The following is an 18,244-nucleotide window of genomic DNA, read 5'->3' as shown; positions in this document are numbered from 1 at the left end:
AGTAGGAGAGTGTAGTAAGTGAGTGTAATCAAGCAAGTAGTATATATATTGACTTTACTATTGGAGTAAGTTTTAGCTTGAAATTGTTGTAGTTTAAAAAAATATTGTGGCACTCAACATTGGAGATGCTCTTAGAGCATTCGAGTATTTTAAGATGTTTTCATTAAATTTAAGGGTACCTATATTTTTGAAACGTAAGAGGTACTAAGTAGAATTCGAAGAAATACAAAAATACCGTGTAAAGAAACCTTAAAACAACTACTTTCTCTATTTTAATATTTTCTATATATTGATGAGATATATGTAAGTTATGTTTTAATCAAATGTATACAATTAATTAAAATGAAGAAAGTATGAGATTTAGAATTCATTCCTTAGTGTATTCCATGAGGGAAGAATTTGTGTCCATTTCATTCCTTCCCTTTGAAGAAGGCCTCCTCAATGAAACAAGGATAAAAGATGGTTGGACCGTACTCCGTAGTCCGTATAAATATTAGTCTCTCTCTCTTCCGAGTTCCGCCATCTCGCTTTGAATTGAATCTAATAATCAACATCATCATTTTCCCTCTCATTTTGTTTGATGAGTAACCTTGCATTTCAATGGCGTTTTCTTTCTCAAACGACAATTCTTCAGTACGATACTAATCATCTTTGTTTGTTTCTCAATCGATAACTCAGTTGTGCAATTCTACATTAATTTCCTTGCGTTTCAATTGAGTAATATAGTATTGAATATTGTTGTTTGTAAATTGTGACACAGATATCTAGCTCTTTGAGCCTTGGAGAACGCCTTTGCGCAGTCGTAATTCCGATAGTTGCAATCATCGAAGTTGTTTTTTGCGCTGTCTCTAATTGTTTTCAAATTCAACTACCTTCGTCTTCATCTTCTTCTAATAAGTTTCATCATCGATTCACCGATCTTGCTCGCTTAGCTGATGAATCTCTTTGTAATATTCCTCTCTCTCTCTCTCTCTCTCTCTCTCTCTCTCTCTTTGAATCTAATCATGTGAATCTAGTCAGTCAGTTTCGATCATGAAACAAATACAGTATCATCTCAGTTTCGACTTCCGGCCACTTTTCTTTTTTAATAATCTCTATGTTTCGATCATGCAAGATATCCCGGTTAATTTCGTGGTTAACGGGGATTTCAAACCTAGTGCATTAAGTATTACAAGTATTTGTCACCATATTCATATCTATGAATAGCTTAGAAAGTTTAATTGGTCGATTTTTAAGTACATACATTCTCAGTTGTGACCGACAGTATCGGTCATCAAACAATTTGCGATTTGTTAATAGTGATTGAATTGTGAAAACATACATGTGCGTGCAGTTACGGTGAATGAGGTGGAGGCATTATATGAATTGTTTAAGAAGCTCAGTTGTTCAATTATTGATGATGGCTTAATTCACAAGGTAGGTACCAACATTCTAAGATTGTTTTAATGCAATCTTAAAATACTCCAAATTATTATAAGTGCAATCGATGTCATAGTCACCAACTCACTCAAAAAACAGTCTTTTGAAAGTTGAGCTGAGGAGGATGTGAAATATCATTTGTTTTGTGGGTTCATAAAGTTGTTTAAGTACTATGATTAATACTTTTGGGATACTTATATATATTTTTCAGATCATTAGTGTTAATTATTTGATCCACTTTGTTAAAATGGCCCCTTCTCGTCCTCACCTTGGTCGTGTCGAAAGTAAATATAAACACATGACTGAAACAGACTACGTATATTTCTATGAAAACCCAGTTACATTTACGCTTTAGATATATCATGCATCACTGAGTTCATGTTACTACTAGGACTTTACCGTTTTATCTTCTTTATTTTTATTGTGAAAACGAAACAATAGATGAGCTAACCTTCAACGCTCTGCATATCCTTCTCAAGCCTCATATGTGTATCTGAAATAATTTTGCAGGAGGAGCTTCAGTTAGCATTGTTCAGAACTCCACATGGTGAAAATTTGTTTTTAGATAGGGTAAATTACAACTCTACTCTTCTCATTGTCTACATAATCTGGAATCAATCGTTCCAATTCTTTGGGCTTGAGATACCATTTTGTGCTTTTGTGGTACTCTATGGAAAATCGTCTATGGCTTTGGAAACACTGTGCCTGATCCTATCTTAGCTGTGAGCATTAATGAAGAGTCTGAGGCATATACTCGTAGTAAGTAGTCTATAAATAAAGGTATTTAATATTGGCGACTTGATCTCTGAATCGGTATAAAGGCGGCCAAATATTGCCTCAAAATGCAGTTGTGGTACCGTGTTGCAGATGTAATGCCATGCTATGAATATGACAAAGATAATCTTGTGCTTAAGCTTAATTGTCCTGCAAAGAAATTGCTTCTTTTACCAGTGTGCATATTGCTAGTTAAGGCTGCATGTTTGTTGCTCCATATACTTCGTCTATCTTCTCTGAAGGGCTTATGCTAGTTTTGAAATAATTGAACATTGCCACTGCTGTATTTGCCAAAGTTATTTCCCATGATATGTTGTTCTGTTCTTGTATAAATAGTTGGCCACAAATGGAAACAGACCCGGGAACTACATACCTCTGGGTTTATCTCCATCATTCTATCAACGGCCTTGTGGAGCGGTGGAGAATTTATATAGCGAGTAATGAATGTCGAGCCTAGTATAGGTGCTCTTTTCTACCCTCGTTTATCTTGAATCATGTGGATGGCAAATGTAGTAAGGGAATCAATCAGTGTTTATCGATTGTATTTCGTTTTCTTGATATCTTGGTCTGTCTTTTCCAATTGTAATAAAAGAGCTGGCTACTTAATGAGTAACATTTTCTTTGAACCACCATATGCATTTTTGCAGGTTTTTGATCTCTTTGATGAAAAGAAGGATGGTGTGATTGGATTTGAGGAATTTATTCATGCTCTAAGTGTATTCCACCCATACGCTCCTGTTGAACAGAAAATCGATTGTAATTCACTCACCTATATCCTCTGGTCAACTTCATTAAAAGTTATGAACCCTATCCTCCCGTCTCGTGATCTAAATTTTCTGTACTATTTTCAGTTGCATTTAGGCTGTATGATTTGAGGCAAACTGGCTTTATTGAACGCGACGAAGTAAGTTGATATTGCCCCTCTGGTTTTCTTTAAACAATCTGAAAACAGTTTCTGAGCATGTTTGATTCCAGGTTAAGCAGATGGTAATTGCAATATTATCAGAGTCGGGTTTGGATTTGTCTGATGAACTCCTGGAGTCTATAATTGACAAGGTATCCTCGCTCACATTAGTTATATTAAGGCTTATTGTTCTCTGGTCACAACTTGAAATCGTCCCAATAGATGTGAAATCCTTGTAGACAACATCATGGGATCTATTTTTGCCTTATAAACCGCTGCGGAGTATTTCCTATTTGTTGTTATGGTTGAGATAGTTCCTAAATTCTTGTGGGCTCATAATTTAGTATTCTTCAGACTTTTGTTGATGCTGACGCTGACAGAGACGGTAAAATCTGCAAAGAAGAATGGAAGGCGTTTGTTCTTCGTAATCCAAGCCTCTTGAGAAACATGACTCTTCCTTATCTGAAGTATGTCAATCTTGTTATTACTGCTCTTGCGTTATTATACGGAGTATATTTTTACATCACATTCCTTCTTCTTTATGAGCCTTAAATGTTTGAATTTTCCATTTTCATAATTCCCAAAGAGTTAAATATTTACTACTATTGCTCCTATAAACATAAAGGAATTTTCCAGACGACTCATGATTGTTGTACATTTCTTAGTCATTATTTTGGGCATCTTCCTCTGTGATTTGAGTCCTGACATTTGTCTCAACAACCTCGTTATGAAAGATATTGAGTTTGTCAGTTGTTTGTGGTAATTTTCAGGGATATAACCACAGTTTTCCCAAGTTTCATTTTTGATACAGTGGTTGAGGAGGAATAAGACATAACCTCACCAAAGAAAGTCGTAGATCAAGTAACAAGACCATCATAGGTTCGCACTAGGTCACGTGCTTATCAGCCTTCTTGGCTGTTTTATGAGTTGGGAATCATGGTCAAACTTTCCTGCAAGCCTAGAGGAGTTGAAGCGTTTTTAGACATAGGAGCACAACACTAGATGGAACAGCACATTAATCTCGTCATTTGTAGTTGGTGCATCTAACCAACTACAAATGACGAGATTAATTACAAAGAGAGAGAGAGGCTGCTTTCGGTGTGTGAAAAACTGTACAGTATTCGGCTAGTTACGTAAGTTGTAACTCAAGGCTCTTAATTTGAAATTTATGTTTTGGGTAGAGTTGTAACTTTTGTTTATGAGAGGTTAAAAAGTGATAGTTGCTTTCACTCTGTAAATGTTTGTAAAGAATTGGAAAATGTTGAACAAGCTTGACTACTCGGCGTTATTAGTCCAAGACTATCTGCAACAACAGTCATACCCCCGCAGGTTATTGTCCCTCAGCGTCAGTCCCTCATCAATTTTCGAGATTTCACTTTTCGTTTTAAAATAAAACATCCCTGAAAAATGATATTCCTAGTATATGGAGTATGAGATTTCTAGTAAATAATATTTTTACTAGTGTACCCATTTCTGGATTATGAAATTTGTGTTAGTAGTTTATGTAATGAAAAATATTTCATAGAATATCCATTTCTTAACTTCGTACATTCGAAGAAACATCATATTGAAAATATAAGCAAAGGCTCACTAAAAATCGACAAGTGATTTATAAATAAATAAATAAATAGTTGAGATATAGTACTATGCTAACTTTATAGGCAAATTATGATTACTCACTATTTACTTATACTTAACATTTCACAATAATAAACTAAATGCTTATTTAAATTTCGAAACCATCAAGAATTTAATTATGACTTTATCCCTCCAATCGTCCCCAAAACAATAGAGTTCATCCCTCCCTGCCTTGTGAGTTGTGACAACAAATAAAAAGTACGAGTAAAACATTACTTATGACGAATAGGTAAGAATTGAGATTTTACCAAATACTCGCACATCTAATCTATCCATTAAATCAAGACCTAACTTATACTCGTACCGCCCCAAGATGAACACAAATTATAGAATAAGATCAATGGGCAATATAATGCTAAACATCTCACTTCGGATTCTCTATCCCATTTTTGTGTTCCATCTTATATTTCACTCTCTTCATTTGACATAAAAGTATCAAACATTAAAAATAAGTATTTTAGATGTACCAAAAAAATAAGTATTTTAGACATTATAAATGGGTGATGGGTTAGAAGATTAGAGCAGTGAGACTCAAGTGTGGGAAAGAGGATCCGAACTCATATATATTGTTATTAGATAAGTTGTTTACATACATAAGACCGTTGTATACGATAATTACTCAAGACATTCTCTCAAAGTCAGGTAAGTACTTCAAGTTTGTCTCAAATATTTTAAAGATCGATAAAATAAAATATAAGACGGATACACCGTGTTAATTAAAACTTAAAAGAATATGTGAAACTCAACTCAAAACCGTGAAAACCCTTAAAAATTGAAACCAAAATGAAACCCCAAAATCCAACATCTGATATTTTCAATTCACTAAAAACCCCTACTAGAGACTAGAGAGTTACTCAATGTTGTTGTTGTGTTGTTCATTCTTCTGTCTTCAACATCACTCTCTTTTCTATCTAAACCCTTAATTTCTCATCTCTGGTTTTCTCAATTTTCTGATTTTCCTTTCATTTTTTTGGTGCGGTAAACACGTTATTTGAGCTCTCTATCATACTCCGTTTGTTATTTGCCATTAATTAGTTTAAAGGTAAAATCTTTTATGCATTTTTCACTTCCGTTCTTAAACTACCTTGTGTTTTTAGCTTCTGGGTTTCATTTTATTCATGGGTTTTATTTGTTAGATGTTGTTGGTAATTGAAGCTAGGAGTAATTGTTGTCGCCTGTCGGGTGTAGTAGCGGAACCAGGATTTGAAGTTGCGGGGTTTAGGAGCAATATAATAAGCTAAAATAGGGGGAAAAAAAGGAGATCTTTAACTAAAATTTCAAAATTTTTGTTGTCTAGTGGAGGCGAGCATCCCTGCTAGCCCCCGGTTAGTCCTGCGACTGGTTGGGTGCATGCTACAGGATATTCCATGTGCTAAGTTGGGTACTTTTAATCACTAGTTTCGTTGCCTTTCAAGCATAAATTAAAGCATGTTTTAGCTCAAACTACGACTTGGTAGTGAAAATTTATTGTGTCATATTTAGCTCAAGTTATGTGCTGTGAGTGAAACTAGGTCAGTTGGGAATAATGAGGTCGGTAGAAGATAATTAATGGCATAACAAGTAGGGTGGTAGTTAGTTAGCACCGGAGAAGGGGAGAAGGTGACGCGCTTTATATCTTTCTCATTCCTTAAATAATTTCCATTTTCTTTGTGTTATAGAAGATTTTCTTAGTTAGTTCTCAGGCGAACATTTCCCTTGATGGGAAAGAACTTTTCAAGGAACTGGGAAGAGAGTTTTGGCCTTTGGGTAGGTTTCACCTTGTCAATGCTTATTTAGGCAAACTTCCAATTCCCTATCAGTAAACAAAAAACTCATGTTTATATTTGAATTGCTTTAATGTTGTAGTTTGTTTGTAGATTATGATCAAATAAAGCAAATGGCTCAGATAACTGTGTGCGCTCCTTTGAATTCAGAACTATGTGAAGTAGCAATTATTTGATGCGATTCTTAACACAATTTGATTATGGGTCATCAAAAACAGTTCTCCATGTGCTGTTAACACATAACAGTTCTCCCCTTACCGGCCTACCCTGCCATTTGTTGGAGCCCTCAAGGCATTGAAGTAATGTCTTTGTTGCTGTTTGATGTTTTGTTTCCCTATCCACTTTTGCTGATAATTTTGTTGATGCTATCATGTTTCGCAGGATAGATTAGCATCTATTGGTTTGGAGGTACGGGGAGAGTGATATTATTTGGTGTGCCAGACATCTCGCGAGTTGCAGTAGGCAAAGAAGTAGATCTAATATTAAGATTTCTTCTTTATCTTGTAAATGTGGTTGCTGGGAACTACAAGAGAATAAGTTATTTCTGATGATTGGGTACTTGAAGACGGTAGTGTTGGGATTTTGTACTGGTGGCTATGCTTTTTAGTCTTTTGTGGTAATAGTGTGATGATTGAGAACCATGGGGGATCTCCAGGAAACTAATGTGGCCGAGAGTGAAGAGCCTATGCAGTTTGGGGGTTCTGAGGCTACCAAACTGGCACAAGTTCTTCAAAATCACAAACAATCTGTCGAGTATTCTCTCCAACAGACAATCAGAACTGAGAAGCTAAGTCACAAAGATTTCAAGGGTCTAGACCAAAATACTGTTAGACTTGGTCCTTGTTTTAAGTCCGACAAGGTCAAAGAAGTGCTTGACTCTCTTAAGGAGTGTTTCCCAGCTAAATTTTCCAAGCCGCCCTTTCTAAATGAACCAGAGAAGCTAGTTTGCCATTGGGTAAGAACTTCGAACAAGCCAACCAATGGTTGGACATGTTCGATTGACACTCGACCATGGTTTGATCGACTTTCGAGCAGGCATGACTGTTGGAAAAAACTTCGTATTTATGAGTTTCTTAGGCTCTCAACATACCCCCGTTTCCCGTTTTACGATGCTCTAACTGCAGGACTAATGTGCTGTTGGAACCCGTGCCTCAATGTATTCACCACCGGTCAAGGTTTCAGAACCATCACCCTCGAAGACATAGCTTTTATTACCGGCCTCTCACCCAGTGGCATAGACCTACCAACCCAAACCCTAATTGAGGGAGCACTTGACATGGAGAAAATTCACCCATGGAAGACCAAATCAAACATGCCCTTTAGCCCCATTGCAGAATACTATAACCCTTCCAGGAATAAGTCCCTGACGGCCGATATATCCAGGAAAGAAGAGGTGTTATTTATCAATTTTTCCATATGTAAGATGATGATGTTTCCTTCATGCAATGTTAATAAGACATTCTTGAAGCTAGCGGCCAACATTGAAGCTTCTGGGTCAAACACAAGTAAAGTCGAGCCCTTGTGTCTAGCTCCTCTTTTTCTTGGTCAAGTGTATCGGTGCCTTTATCGACTACGAACCCAAGAGAAGCTTTATACAGCTGGTGGCCCTGTCTGGATCATATCTATATGGGGCCTCTTTTACTTCCCTTTCCTAGCTAAAGAGAAAGGTCATTCGAGACTAGATTATGAGGAGCTAGAAGCTGAGTTCGACAAACCAACTGCTGTACCTGTTAATGAATGCTGCTGCTATGGAGAGGTGGCCATCCATTCTGTTTCTCCAGTGGTGCATTTATCATTTGAAGAAGTATTGAGAGGGCTTCTTTCTTCCCGTGAGCTTAGTCAATCAGATTGGCATCCATTTTCTCGCAATCACGAAACAGGTATCCCTGTAGATGATGGTGTTTGGTGCCTGTTATTTGTCTATTTTTCACATCCTAGTCCATCTACTTTGAGTATATTTTGTACGCCCTCCGCCTCATTCTCATACGCTGGCTCAATATATGTGAGAAGTATTTAATCAAACATATGGAAATGAAATGAATAAAGGAAGTACTATTACAATTTTTATATTTTACGATAGATTTAAGTTTGCAGATTCGGACCTTGAAATATCAAAAACTTGAAGATTCTGGTGGAGAAGAGGGAGTACTTGAATTTTTCTTTAATTCGATTTCCTTATTTTTTGAAAATGTAAAGTTTTCTTTAATTCGATTTCCTTATTTATAATATGCAATAGATTTAAGCTTTGCTTGTACTTTGTTTCAATTTCTCAGCTTTGTTCGCACCATAATTCATTTTCCTTCTCTTCTCTTTACTTTATATTGATCACATGTCATTGGCAGTTTCAAATGATGATACATGTTAGCGGACTCCAAACAATTTGGGTTTAATGCTTGGTGGTTGTTAATGATGTCAAAACAGGTATCCCATTATATCTACATGATGCAGAGGGCTCACTTGTAGAAGATACAACAGGAAAATGGATGAATAAAGCTGCTCCACTTTGGCTTCTTGACTTATCCTGCATGGATTTTCGGGAAGGGGATCAACTACATTGGTTGTCTGTGTGGCAACCTAGGGATCTAATGTGCGTTGAACCGAAGGGTATTGGTGTAGAAGCTTATAACCCCAACCTTGTAGCCCGTCAATTTGGAATGACTCAGGGTTTAGGTATCCCCTATTACAAGACCTTAAATCGTCCATGGGGAACCCGGCCCAATATTCTGGACGCAGCCCCAAAATCAGGAGATAACAGAACCATATCTGCTGAAACATGGCTTAAATCTATCGGCCATGACGGGCTAAGCTCAAGTCAGATCATCCCGTGGTTTAGACGGGCTGCCGTGGATTCTGGTTATGAGTTGTGGTGGGCTGATTACCTTAAGAGGTGTGAAGTTTTATGGCCTGATGCCATTCTCACTCTTGTCCAACAAGTCGAAGGTCGTACTCAAATTGATCGTACTTTAGCAACTACTCAAGCTTCTACGAACCAAAGTAATCTCTTGATACGCCCTTTGTCGGCTTTCTTTGAAATTGTGAATTTTTTTTAACCATTCTTTGCACTGGATTTTTAGATTCAAAAGGTACAGGAGCTTTAACCACTATAATTTCAAGTCAATCAGATTCAAAAGGTACAGGAGCTTTAACCACTATAGTTTCAAGTCAATCAAACGCTTTGAGCAAGGTATATTCTCCCTCTCCGAATCAAATTTCCTACATAGCCTTTTGGGTTATTCACGTCTAAACTTCCTACTTTAAAATCGTTTTTCTTTGCATTTTCCACACATTCTTAAGCTCCTTAATTTTTGTGGGAATTGTAATTTGTGACCCCACATCTTTACTAGCTTGCCTTATCCGCACATTATTAAGCTCCTTAATTCTTGTACACAAAGAGACATTAAGTTCAAAACCTGCATGAAGGGAGTATATGATAACTTCCAATGTGCATTTTTCTTTTCCTATGCTTTAAACAGACTTGTATTATGCGTGCCTTTTTAGATCAAGAATTCTACTGAAACTACTCTTGGGACAAGGGGACAAAAAAGAAAGACTGAAAAAGATGTAGGTTCCCCTACATCAAAAAAAGCTATTATTGAAGAGGCCAGTGAGCCTGATGATGCCATTGTCACCCTTATGAAACGTGTCCAACGTCGAATAGACCGTACTTTATCTACTACTGAAGTTTCTCCAAGCCCAAGTAATTTATCCATACTCTGCTTCATTGAGTTCTCTTTTAATTTTCACTTGTTTAACCACTCTTTACTCTGGATTGTTAGGTAGTAACAGTACAGGTGTTCAAACCCCTATAGTCGCTGCTCTTTCACTAGTTTTGAGTCAGGTATCTCGATGGAGTTTTCCAACTGCCATTTTTTTGCCCCTCTATGCTTTTAAGGGTCAATAATTTTAGTTTTGCATTCCTTTTTAGATAAAACATTCTGGTCAAAAGCCTCATGTAGTGAATGAACAAAAGACCATGATGGGAAAAACCTCTCCTGCTACTTCATCATTAAAAAAGGGTACTACTGACGACGCTGAGGATTCTGATGATGACATCCCTCTCAGTTCTTTAAGGAGGCGTACCATTCATCTAAATTCCTGTAATGGGAATATTCAGAGAAACACAAACATTGAGATGAACCCAACGCCTCAAAATCTTCAGGCCGATGTTCCTGATGATCGTTTAAACAGTCACAAGAAAGGAGTTGAGTTGGAGGGAGCGGCCACCCATGACAATGAAGAAGATCTTTCCCAAACTGGCCCTGATTTTCCAGAAAACCTTGGAACAATAACATCTGAAGAGGCTGTGGTTGAAGTTGTAACTCCTGAACCTGAGGATTCTCTTGAGCCACCTCATGAGATGATTCGAGGAATGGGATCGCCTTGTCTCAATGATGCATTTTCTATCCCCTCAGTGGATCTAAGTATGGTCCGCTAATCTTTTATTCTTGATCTTACTTCTTACTGCAGTGTTAAAGAGGGTAGGATGTTGCCGGGTGGTAGTGAGTTTCATTAGGTTTCTTATATACTTATATTAGTCTATACTTATATTAGTTTCTTATATACTTCTTATATAAGTAGATAATATATTTGGGGAGTCTGGTAGTATGAATTTCAGTATCGCCAGTTGACACATCTGCATTTTCAGCCTTTTATCTAATGGTCTTTAAACTTTCATGTTTTAGATTCCGAGTGTCTAGATCTGGCAGTTGTCAATCCTTCATGTAGCTCTTTTCTTCGAGGAGTTACTGCATCAGTCAAGGGGGAGGCAATGGAAGAAGAGTTGGGTGCACGTGACCCTGTCACTCCCGAGGAGATGTCTCGAGCTCTCATCGTTGACGGATCAACCAGGCCTGACACTTCTTTGTGCCCTTGGAGCCTAGAAGGTATCGATTTCATATTTTAGAAAGTGCTTTATCTTTCTTCATTATCAATAACCTAGTGTTTATTAAGAGGCTCTCACTCTCTTACTCTCATCCGTGACAGAGTCCCCGTGTCGAAAAAATAGTCATGTCGAGCTGGACGCTTGAATATGTACCTGGTGGCACACCCTTAGTCTGAGTAATATAGTTGAATACTTGGATGTACGCTGCCTTACCTTGCAATAACATAGATACTAATTCCAAGTGACCCTTCACCGATAATCTTTCTATTTTTCAAATTGATGCTAATGAGCAGCGCTTTTCTTTCTTGTTAATAGTACAGTCAGTCAAATCAATTCTCGACGTAATTTTTGTCACGGGTCATTTAAAAGAAGCCTCTGTGTGTACTGTGTACACGGGAAAGGGTAAGGGTAAGGTGAGGGCTAGGCTGATTACCTCCGACCTCCCTTAGAGCTTTGACTCTTTGAGGTAATGGAGTAATGTTATTGTTGTATGCTAACATAAAATAACTCTTCTTATTCTGCTTCAGTAGGGGTTTCCTACACCCCTGACAAGGCGCTTGCCGAGGTTAACTCAGTTGTGATGTTCATTGAGGACACCCTTCGCCCTTTCCCCAATCCATCAGCATTTGATGCTGAGAAGTTAAAGGCAGAGGAGATAGTTGGTATATTGCAGAGCAATGTGAAGGACCTCGAAGCGTGCGTTAGCCTAGCTGATCAGATCCACAGACTTCTCATGGTAGCCCCGCCTCAATTTCAGCCCATTTTGGTCCACTATCAGACGAGTTTCTTGTCGCTCGGAGATCAGCTCAGAAATATCCAAGAACAGGAAAATATGATGACATATAACGCCGACTCCCTTAATCAGTTGAGTACAGTAGCCAAAGATCTTCGAGACCGGCTGGAGACCACTCAAAGTCGGATTGACCAACTTCGAGCACAGTGCAGCCAATATGATAAGGAGATTGGGGAACTTGAGGCCAAACTTGTTAACCTGAAGCAACGACGGGAGAGTAAGCTTGAAGAGCTGTCGATGGAAGAAAATAAATTTGGGGAGTTTTCGTCGACTTTGTCTGATACCATTCCTACCCTACAAAAGGCTGCTCAAACCATGGTGTCTGCTCGGCAAAGCAAGGCGCAATGGGAATGTACCCTGAAAACTATCAAGGACAATGTGCGTAGTTTCGTTGAGCTCTTGAAAAGCATGTAAACCTTGATAGATAACCTATTGTAGTAGTAGTCTTGTATGTCAGCTTTGTTGTTTAGTAGTAATGTAATTTTAGTGTTTGTACTAAGCGTAGAGATTATACATTGTATTGAGGCACTGCATTCCCTTGCAAATTCTAGTTTGATGTAAGAAATTAACCTTGAAACCGTGATTTGGGTGACTATTATCTCTCTAAAATGACCTTCTAATCAACCCAACTAAAATTGTCTTGCTAAATTTATGTATTTATCTTGGAATAATTGGGAGGTCGTTGATTTGGTTTGGCTTTGTAGGACATTTGTTGCTTAGTTTACCAAAACTTGGTAATGAAGTACTCCCTCTTTTTTTTTTTTTTTTTTTTTCCATTTGCTTTTGCGGTCTCTAAGACGGTACTTCGACCATAATTTCCAACAAGTAAACAATAATCCTTTTTGAAAACGAATACACGTACAACTTTAACAACCAAACCTTTACTAATTTACTTGTAGTGTATCAACCATCAAACTTTTTTTTTTTTTTTTTTTTTTTTTTTTTTTTTTTTTTTTTTTTAAAACCTCAAAGCCTCCTAAGGAGGAATTGCGAGGTCCTGGGTTCGATTCCCTAGATGAACACTTTCCTGGGGACCTGACGCCCGGAGAGGGAATAATCTCCGCGGGAAAGACCTCACATGGTACAGGCGCCTAGCAGGGTGGGGTCCTGTATCCGGGGAGGATCCAACCTCCTCGTCACCAAAAAAAAAAAAAACAAAAAAAAATCAACCATCAAACTTAAATACTTACAAACTTGTCTCTCATTAACAAGAAAATTATACTTTGGCAGTTTCGTATAAGTCGACTAGTCCAAAAGCACCGTGTTTGATAACAGTATATCTAGCCGCCGTCTTATATTAGAACTTGGGATATTTGGAAGCTAAAATAAACTGGTGTATAACATAAACTTAAGATAATCATAACATCACTCGGAAAGTGGCTCAACAAAGCGGTTGTTGCTTCTTTTTCTGTGAAGTAGCAGTCCTTCGATGTAGTTCTTAACTCAATTTTCATCTTGGGTTATTGATGAGCTCCCATTTCTACTACTTATTGGCACTATTTTGAGCTCATTTGGTAACATTTAGGGGTGGTTTGTGACGATTTTTACATTGTTTGACCAATTCCGAGTGCTTTGCCATTTAGCATGGTTCAAGTGGAGATCAAGGAGCCAATAGATAGAAGAGGAATGTCCGAGGAAGAGCCAAGGATAGGCTTGAAGAAACGCACCAAGGAGGCCTTCCAAAGGAGCAAAGGAATCAAGAAAGAAAGGCGGACTACAGGAGTAAACTCGCACCGTGCGAGTTTTCCAGACTCGAACTCGCACGGTGCGATTTTTCCGGTTTGACATTTTTGATTAGCGTTTGTATTACGGGCCTGTCTTTTGTTAAGCCCATAAGTTTTAGGTTACGGGATGTTATAAATACAATGTTTTGCAATTAGGTTTGGATCATCTTGTCACTTTTATTAATCAAGGTTGTAATTTGGGAATTTCATCTTTAACTTGGGTATTAGATCTAATTATGGAGAACTAATCTCCAATCTTAATCCGGCTCAAGGCTTAAACTTTGGTTGTAAGATCCTTTAATCCTTCTTTAATTTTGATTATCATTGTTAATCCTTTTGTGTTTATTGATTGAATTTTGGAATCCTTGTTTATGTTGAGTAATTAAGTGTGATTTCCTTGTTGCTTAATTAATCAAGTTCCTTAATTTATTGTTGTTGAGATTATTAAGTGTGATTTCCTTGTAATCTCATCTTAGCAACACCTTGTTATTAAGTTAATGAATGTGATTTCTTCTTGGCTTAATTAGCAAGTAAAGGATTAACTTGTAATTGGGCATTAATTGTGATTTCATTGTGTCTAATTACCCCTATTGAATCTCTTATGCTCACATCTTCTTATTAATTTGTCCAATGTATGTGATTTCTACTTGGTAGAATTGATAAGTTGGGTTATTTGATTAAGTGTGATTTCCTTGTCATTTGGCCATTATTAAGGAGATTTAGAAGATTTATCTTCACAATAGGGTGATAATATATAATTGAAGGATTAATTGAAGGATTTTGTCAACTAAAGTGCCTAGCTTTGAGTCGGGTTAAGTCTTCCCTAATATTGATTAATTTCCATCTTAAATTCTTGGTTGTTTGCTTGTTCTACACTCTTGTTTGAATTCCCTTGCTTTGGTTACAATTGAAAACTCAACCCAAAACCCCCCTTTTTATTTACTTGTTGTTATTGTTGTCACAATTGTTCTAAATACTCTTTTAATTTCACTTTGGCAAAACCCATCTTCTCTTGGGTTCGATCCCTAGCTTGCTATTATACTAGTTTATAATTAGTGCTAATTAGTGTGTTTAGTGGTATATAAATTGTTAATTTGGCCGTCTTTAAGTGCGACATTTTAGGCGTGTCAAATTTTGGCGCCGTTGCCGGGGAAGGTAACGGTTTTGCTAGTGTGTTACTTGTGTTTAGAATAGTTGTTTTAGTTACTCTTTGTTTCTTGTTGTTAGTGTCTTGTTTGTCACTTGTGTGAACTTTTTGATTGTGTGCTCTTGTGTAGAGTTGTTTATGGTCAATACTAGGAATTCAAGTGAACCACTTTTTCCATTCAATCCGGAGATTCAAAGATCACTTGCTTGGATAGGAGGAGGTATTAGAAGAGACAACCCGGTTATTGAAGAAATTGATTCCGGTTTTCAACAAGACCAAAGAGAAGATAACAACATCCCTTTTGAACAACCCATACCCATTCAAATCATCATGGAGGAACAACCAAATGGTGATGGAGAGAGGCCACCGAGGCCTAGAACCATTAAGGAACTTACCGCCCCGGATCTCACACAAGTGCCCTTGTGTATCTCCTTTCCGGCCTTGGCGGAAAATGCCACCTTTGAGTTGAAGTCCCAAGGCTAATTCACCAATTGCCCCAATTCCATGGGCTTAGCACGGAAGATCCCAACAAGCATCTCAACAAATTTCATGTTGTTTGCTCAAGCATGAAGCCTAATGGGGTTACCGATGAGCAACTTCAACTAAGGGCCTTCCCTTTCTCACTCAAGGACGCGGCAAATGATTGGCTTTATTATCTCCCTACCGGGAGCATCACCACTTGGAATCAAATGAAGAGGGCTTTCTTAGAAAAGTATTTTCCCGCTAGTCTCTCATCTCAATTGAAGAAAGAAATAAGTAATGTTGAGCAATTGGATGGAGAGAACTTGTATGAGTATTGGGAGAGGTTTAAACAACTTCTTGCTAGTTGCCCATACCATGGGTATACCGACCACGACCTTCTCTTGAACTTTTGTGGTGGTTTACTTGAGGATGATGCTAGGATGATTAAAGCCGCCACCCAAGGTGGAATTGAATACATGTCGGTCCAAGAAGCAAATGAGTTGATTGAAAGGTTGGTAGGAAGCTCTAGGAATTTTGGGAGGAGAATTAAGAAGACAAGTGGAACATTCTCTTCAAGGCAAGGTTCAAACCATATGGAGGAGAAAGTTGACTTTCTCACTAATTTGGTGAAGGAACTTACAAAAGGTGGTGGGAGTTCTTCTCATGTGAAATTTTGTGGTCTTTGTAATGACCCAACTCATCCCACCGATGGGTGTCCATCTTTGCAAACGGAGGAAGCAATTGAAGCGGTGAAGGCTATTGGTTTTAGGAAGTTTGACCCCTATTCTAACACTTACAATGAAGGTTGGAAATCTCATCCAAATATGGGGTGGGGTGGAAACCAAAATCAAAATCAAAAAGGGCTTCAAACTCTTCATTTCAAAAGCCAAATCAAAGCCAAAACCAATCTCAAAATTCCTTGGAAGAAATGATGAAAACACTTACTATGAATCAAATGGCAATGCAAAACAATACCAAGGAATTTCAAAACGCCGTGCTTCAACAAAACCGACTCACCGACTCTAGGTTTGTTAACCTTGAGACCCAAGTTGGTCAAATCCTCACTACACTCAATTCCCAACCCAACCAAGGAGGGAGTCTCCTTTCTCACACCATTCCTCCACCGAACAAGGAACAAGCAAAAGCGGTCTCTTTGAGGAATGGTAGAGAGTTGGAAGAGGCACCCAAAGCTCCTAAGAAGACAAGACCACTTCCTATTGTTCATGAAGTGGAAGATGTGGTTGAAGATGAAATTGAAGTGGTAGTGGAACAAGGGGAAACATCTTCACCCCAACAAGTAAGGGTACATGAACCTCTTCCGGAATATGAGCCACAAGCTCCATTTCCAAGTGCTTTGAATGATACAAGGATAGTTGACAAGAAGACTTCAAGCCTTTATGATATCTTTCGTAAAGTAGAGGTAAACATTCCTCTTCTTGATCTTCTTAGTAGTGTACCCAAGCATGCAAAATTTTTGAAAGAGTTGTGCACTACTAAGAGGACCAACAAGGCTAAGAGCATGAAAAAGGTAAGGGCTAGTGAACATGTGTCGGCAATGTTTCAAAAACGGTTGCCACAAAAATGTAGTGACCCGGGCATGTTCACCATCCCTTGTAAAATTGGTGATTTGGATTGTCAACATGCTATGCTTGATTTAGGTGCATCCATTAATGTCTTGCCCAACTACCTTTATGAGTCACTTAAGTTAGGACCTTTGAAACCGACTCGTACGGTCATTTCTTTGGCCGATAGGTCCAATATCTATCCTAAAGGGGTTGTGGAAGATGTCTTGGTGAAGGTGGGGGAATGCTTTTCCCCGCCGACTTCTATGTGATTGAAATGGAACCCGAGAAAGGCTCCACTCCCATTCTATTGGGAAGGCCTTTCATGAGAACTTCTAACACCAAGATTGATGTATCTAGTGGCCGCCTCACAATGGAATTTGAGGGGGAAAAGATTGAGTATAGCATACATGAGGCCATGAAATACCCATCCGAGACTTCATCTTTGTGTTTTCTTGAAATTTTTGAGCCAATTGTGCAAACCGTGTATGAATTGTGCAAAGTTGATCCATTAAATGTTGTTTTGACTAATGGATTGGTTGGAGAGGATACCGGGTATGCTTTGTCTTGTGATTTGCAGGAAACAATCAAGGACCTAGAGGAAAATCCCCCAATGGAAGAATGGGAAGAAAAGGAAGAAATCCGGAAAACGCAGGGAACTCGCACTGCGTGCGAGTTTCCCCAGAGCGAACTCGCACCGTGCGAGTTTTCCTCTGTCCACGAACTTTTCTTCCTTTCTTCCAAATTGTTAGAAGAGCTACCAAAGGAGAAACCTGTTCCCTCTATTGTCAAGCCTCCTACTGTTGAATTGAAGCCCTTACCAAGCCACTTAAAGTATGCATTTCTAGGAAATGAAGAAACTTTACCGGTAATTATTTCAAGCAAGCTTACTAAGGAGCAAGAAGAGGCTCTCATCCGAGTTCTTAAGCAACACAAGGAAGCAATTGGGTGGACAATGGCCGACATCAAAGGCATTAGTCCCACCTTATGCATGCACCGAATTCTTCTTGAAGATGAAGCAAAGCCCGTTAGACAACCACAAAGACGTTTGAATCCTCCAATGATGGATGTTGTGAAGAAAGAGGTACTCAAGCTCCTTCATGTAGGTATGATCTATCCTATATCCGATAGTCAATGGGTTAGTCCAACCCAAGTTGTCCCAAAGAAATCCGGGCT

The 18,244-nt window shown here is 38.3% G+C and overlaps 2 protein-coding genes across 3 annotated transcripts; both read left to right on the top strand.

Annotated features, from left to right (window-relative positions):
- Positions 1-317: 317 nt before the first annotated feature.
- LOC141653443 (calcineurin B-like protein 9) lies at positions 318-4,326 on the top strand. The gene is made up of 9 exons (XM_074461208.1): positions 318-633; positions 761-947; positions 1,334-1,416; positions 1,930-1,989; positions 2,841-2,949; positions 3,045-3,097; positions 3,169-3,249; positions 3,452-3,564; positions 3,868-4,326. Exons 1-9 carry the CDS (start codon positions 601-603, stop codon positions 3,923-3,925), a joined length of 777 nt encoding a protein of 258 aa, XP_074317309.1. The 5' UTR covers positions 318-600; the 3' UTR covers positions 3,926-4,326.
- Positions 4,327-5,450: 1,124 nt separating this feature from the next.
- Positions 5,451-12,766, top strand: LOC141653441 (uncharacterized). 2 transcript variants are annotated; one of them, XM_074461207.1, is made up of 9 exons: positions 5,451-5,777; positions 6,880-8,378; positions 8,920-9,492; positions 9,573-9,682; positions 9,997-10,195; positions 10,275-10,336; positions 10,424-10,919; positions 11,181-11,381; positions 11,911-12,766. In XM_074461207.1, the coding sequence occupies exons 2-9, from the start codon at positions 7,139-7,141 to the stop codon at positions 12,585-12,587; spliced, it is 3,558 nt and encodes a 1,185-aa protein (XP_074317308.1). In that variant the 5' UTR covers positions 5,451-5,777; positions 6,880-7,138; the 3' UTR covers positions 12,588-12,766. The 2 variants fall into 2 exon arrangements, with proteins under 2 accessions (XP_074317308.1, XP_074317307.1); XM_074461206.1 differs by having other exon boundaries at positions 11,908-12,766.
- The last annotated feature ends 5,478 nt before the right edge of the window (positions 12,767-18,244 follow it).

This window comes from Silene latifolia, chromosome 4 (assembly GCF_048544455.1).
Source record: "Silene latifolia isolate original U9 population chromosome 4, ASM4854445v1, whole genome shotgun sequence".
NCBI classification, from domain to species: Eukaryota; Viridiplantae; Streptophyta; class Magnoliopsida; order Caryophyllales; family Caryophyllaceae; genus Silene; species Silene latifolia.
The sequence above is the reverse complement of the archived record's forward strand: the minus strand, read 5'-3'. Positions and strand labels throughout refer to the sequence as shown.

Bases quoted from the DNA above. Each gene is read 5' to 3' on its own strand.
- LOC141653443 (XM_074461208.1), top strand. From the start codon at position 601: ATGGCGTTTTCTTTCTCAAACGACAATTCTTCA. The intron at 948-1,333 runs GTAATATTCCTC...ATGTGCGTGCAG, and splicing joins CTTAGCTGATGAATCTCTTT to TTACGGTGAATGAGGTGGAG. The intron at 2,950-3,044 runs GTAATTCACTCA...TACTATTTTCAG, and splicing joins TGTTGAACAGAAAATCGATT to TTGCATTTAGGCTGTATGAT.
- LOC141653441 (XM_074461206.1), top strand. From the start codon at position 7,139: ATGGGGGATCTCCAGGAAACTAATGTGGCCGAGAGTGAAGAGCCTATG. The intron at 9,493-9,572 runs GTAATCTCTTGA...CTGGATTTTTAG, and splicing joins TCAAGCTTCTACGAACCAAA to ATTCAAAAGGTACAGGAGCT. The intron at 10,196-10,274 runs GTAATTTATCCA...CTGGATTGTTAG, and splicing joins TGAAGTTTCTCCAAGCCCAA to GTAGTAACAGTACAGGTGTT.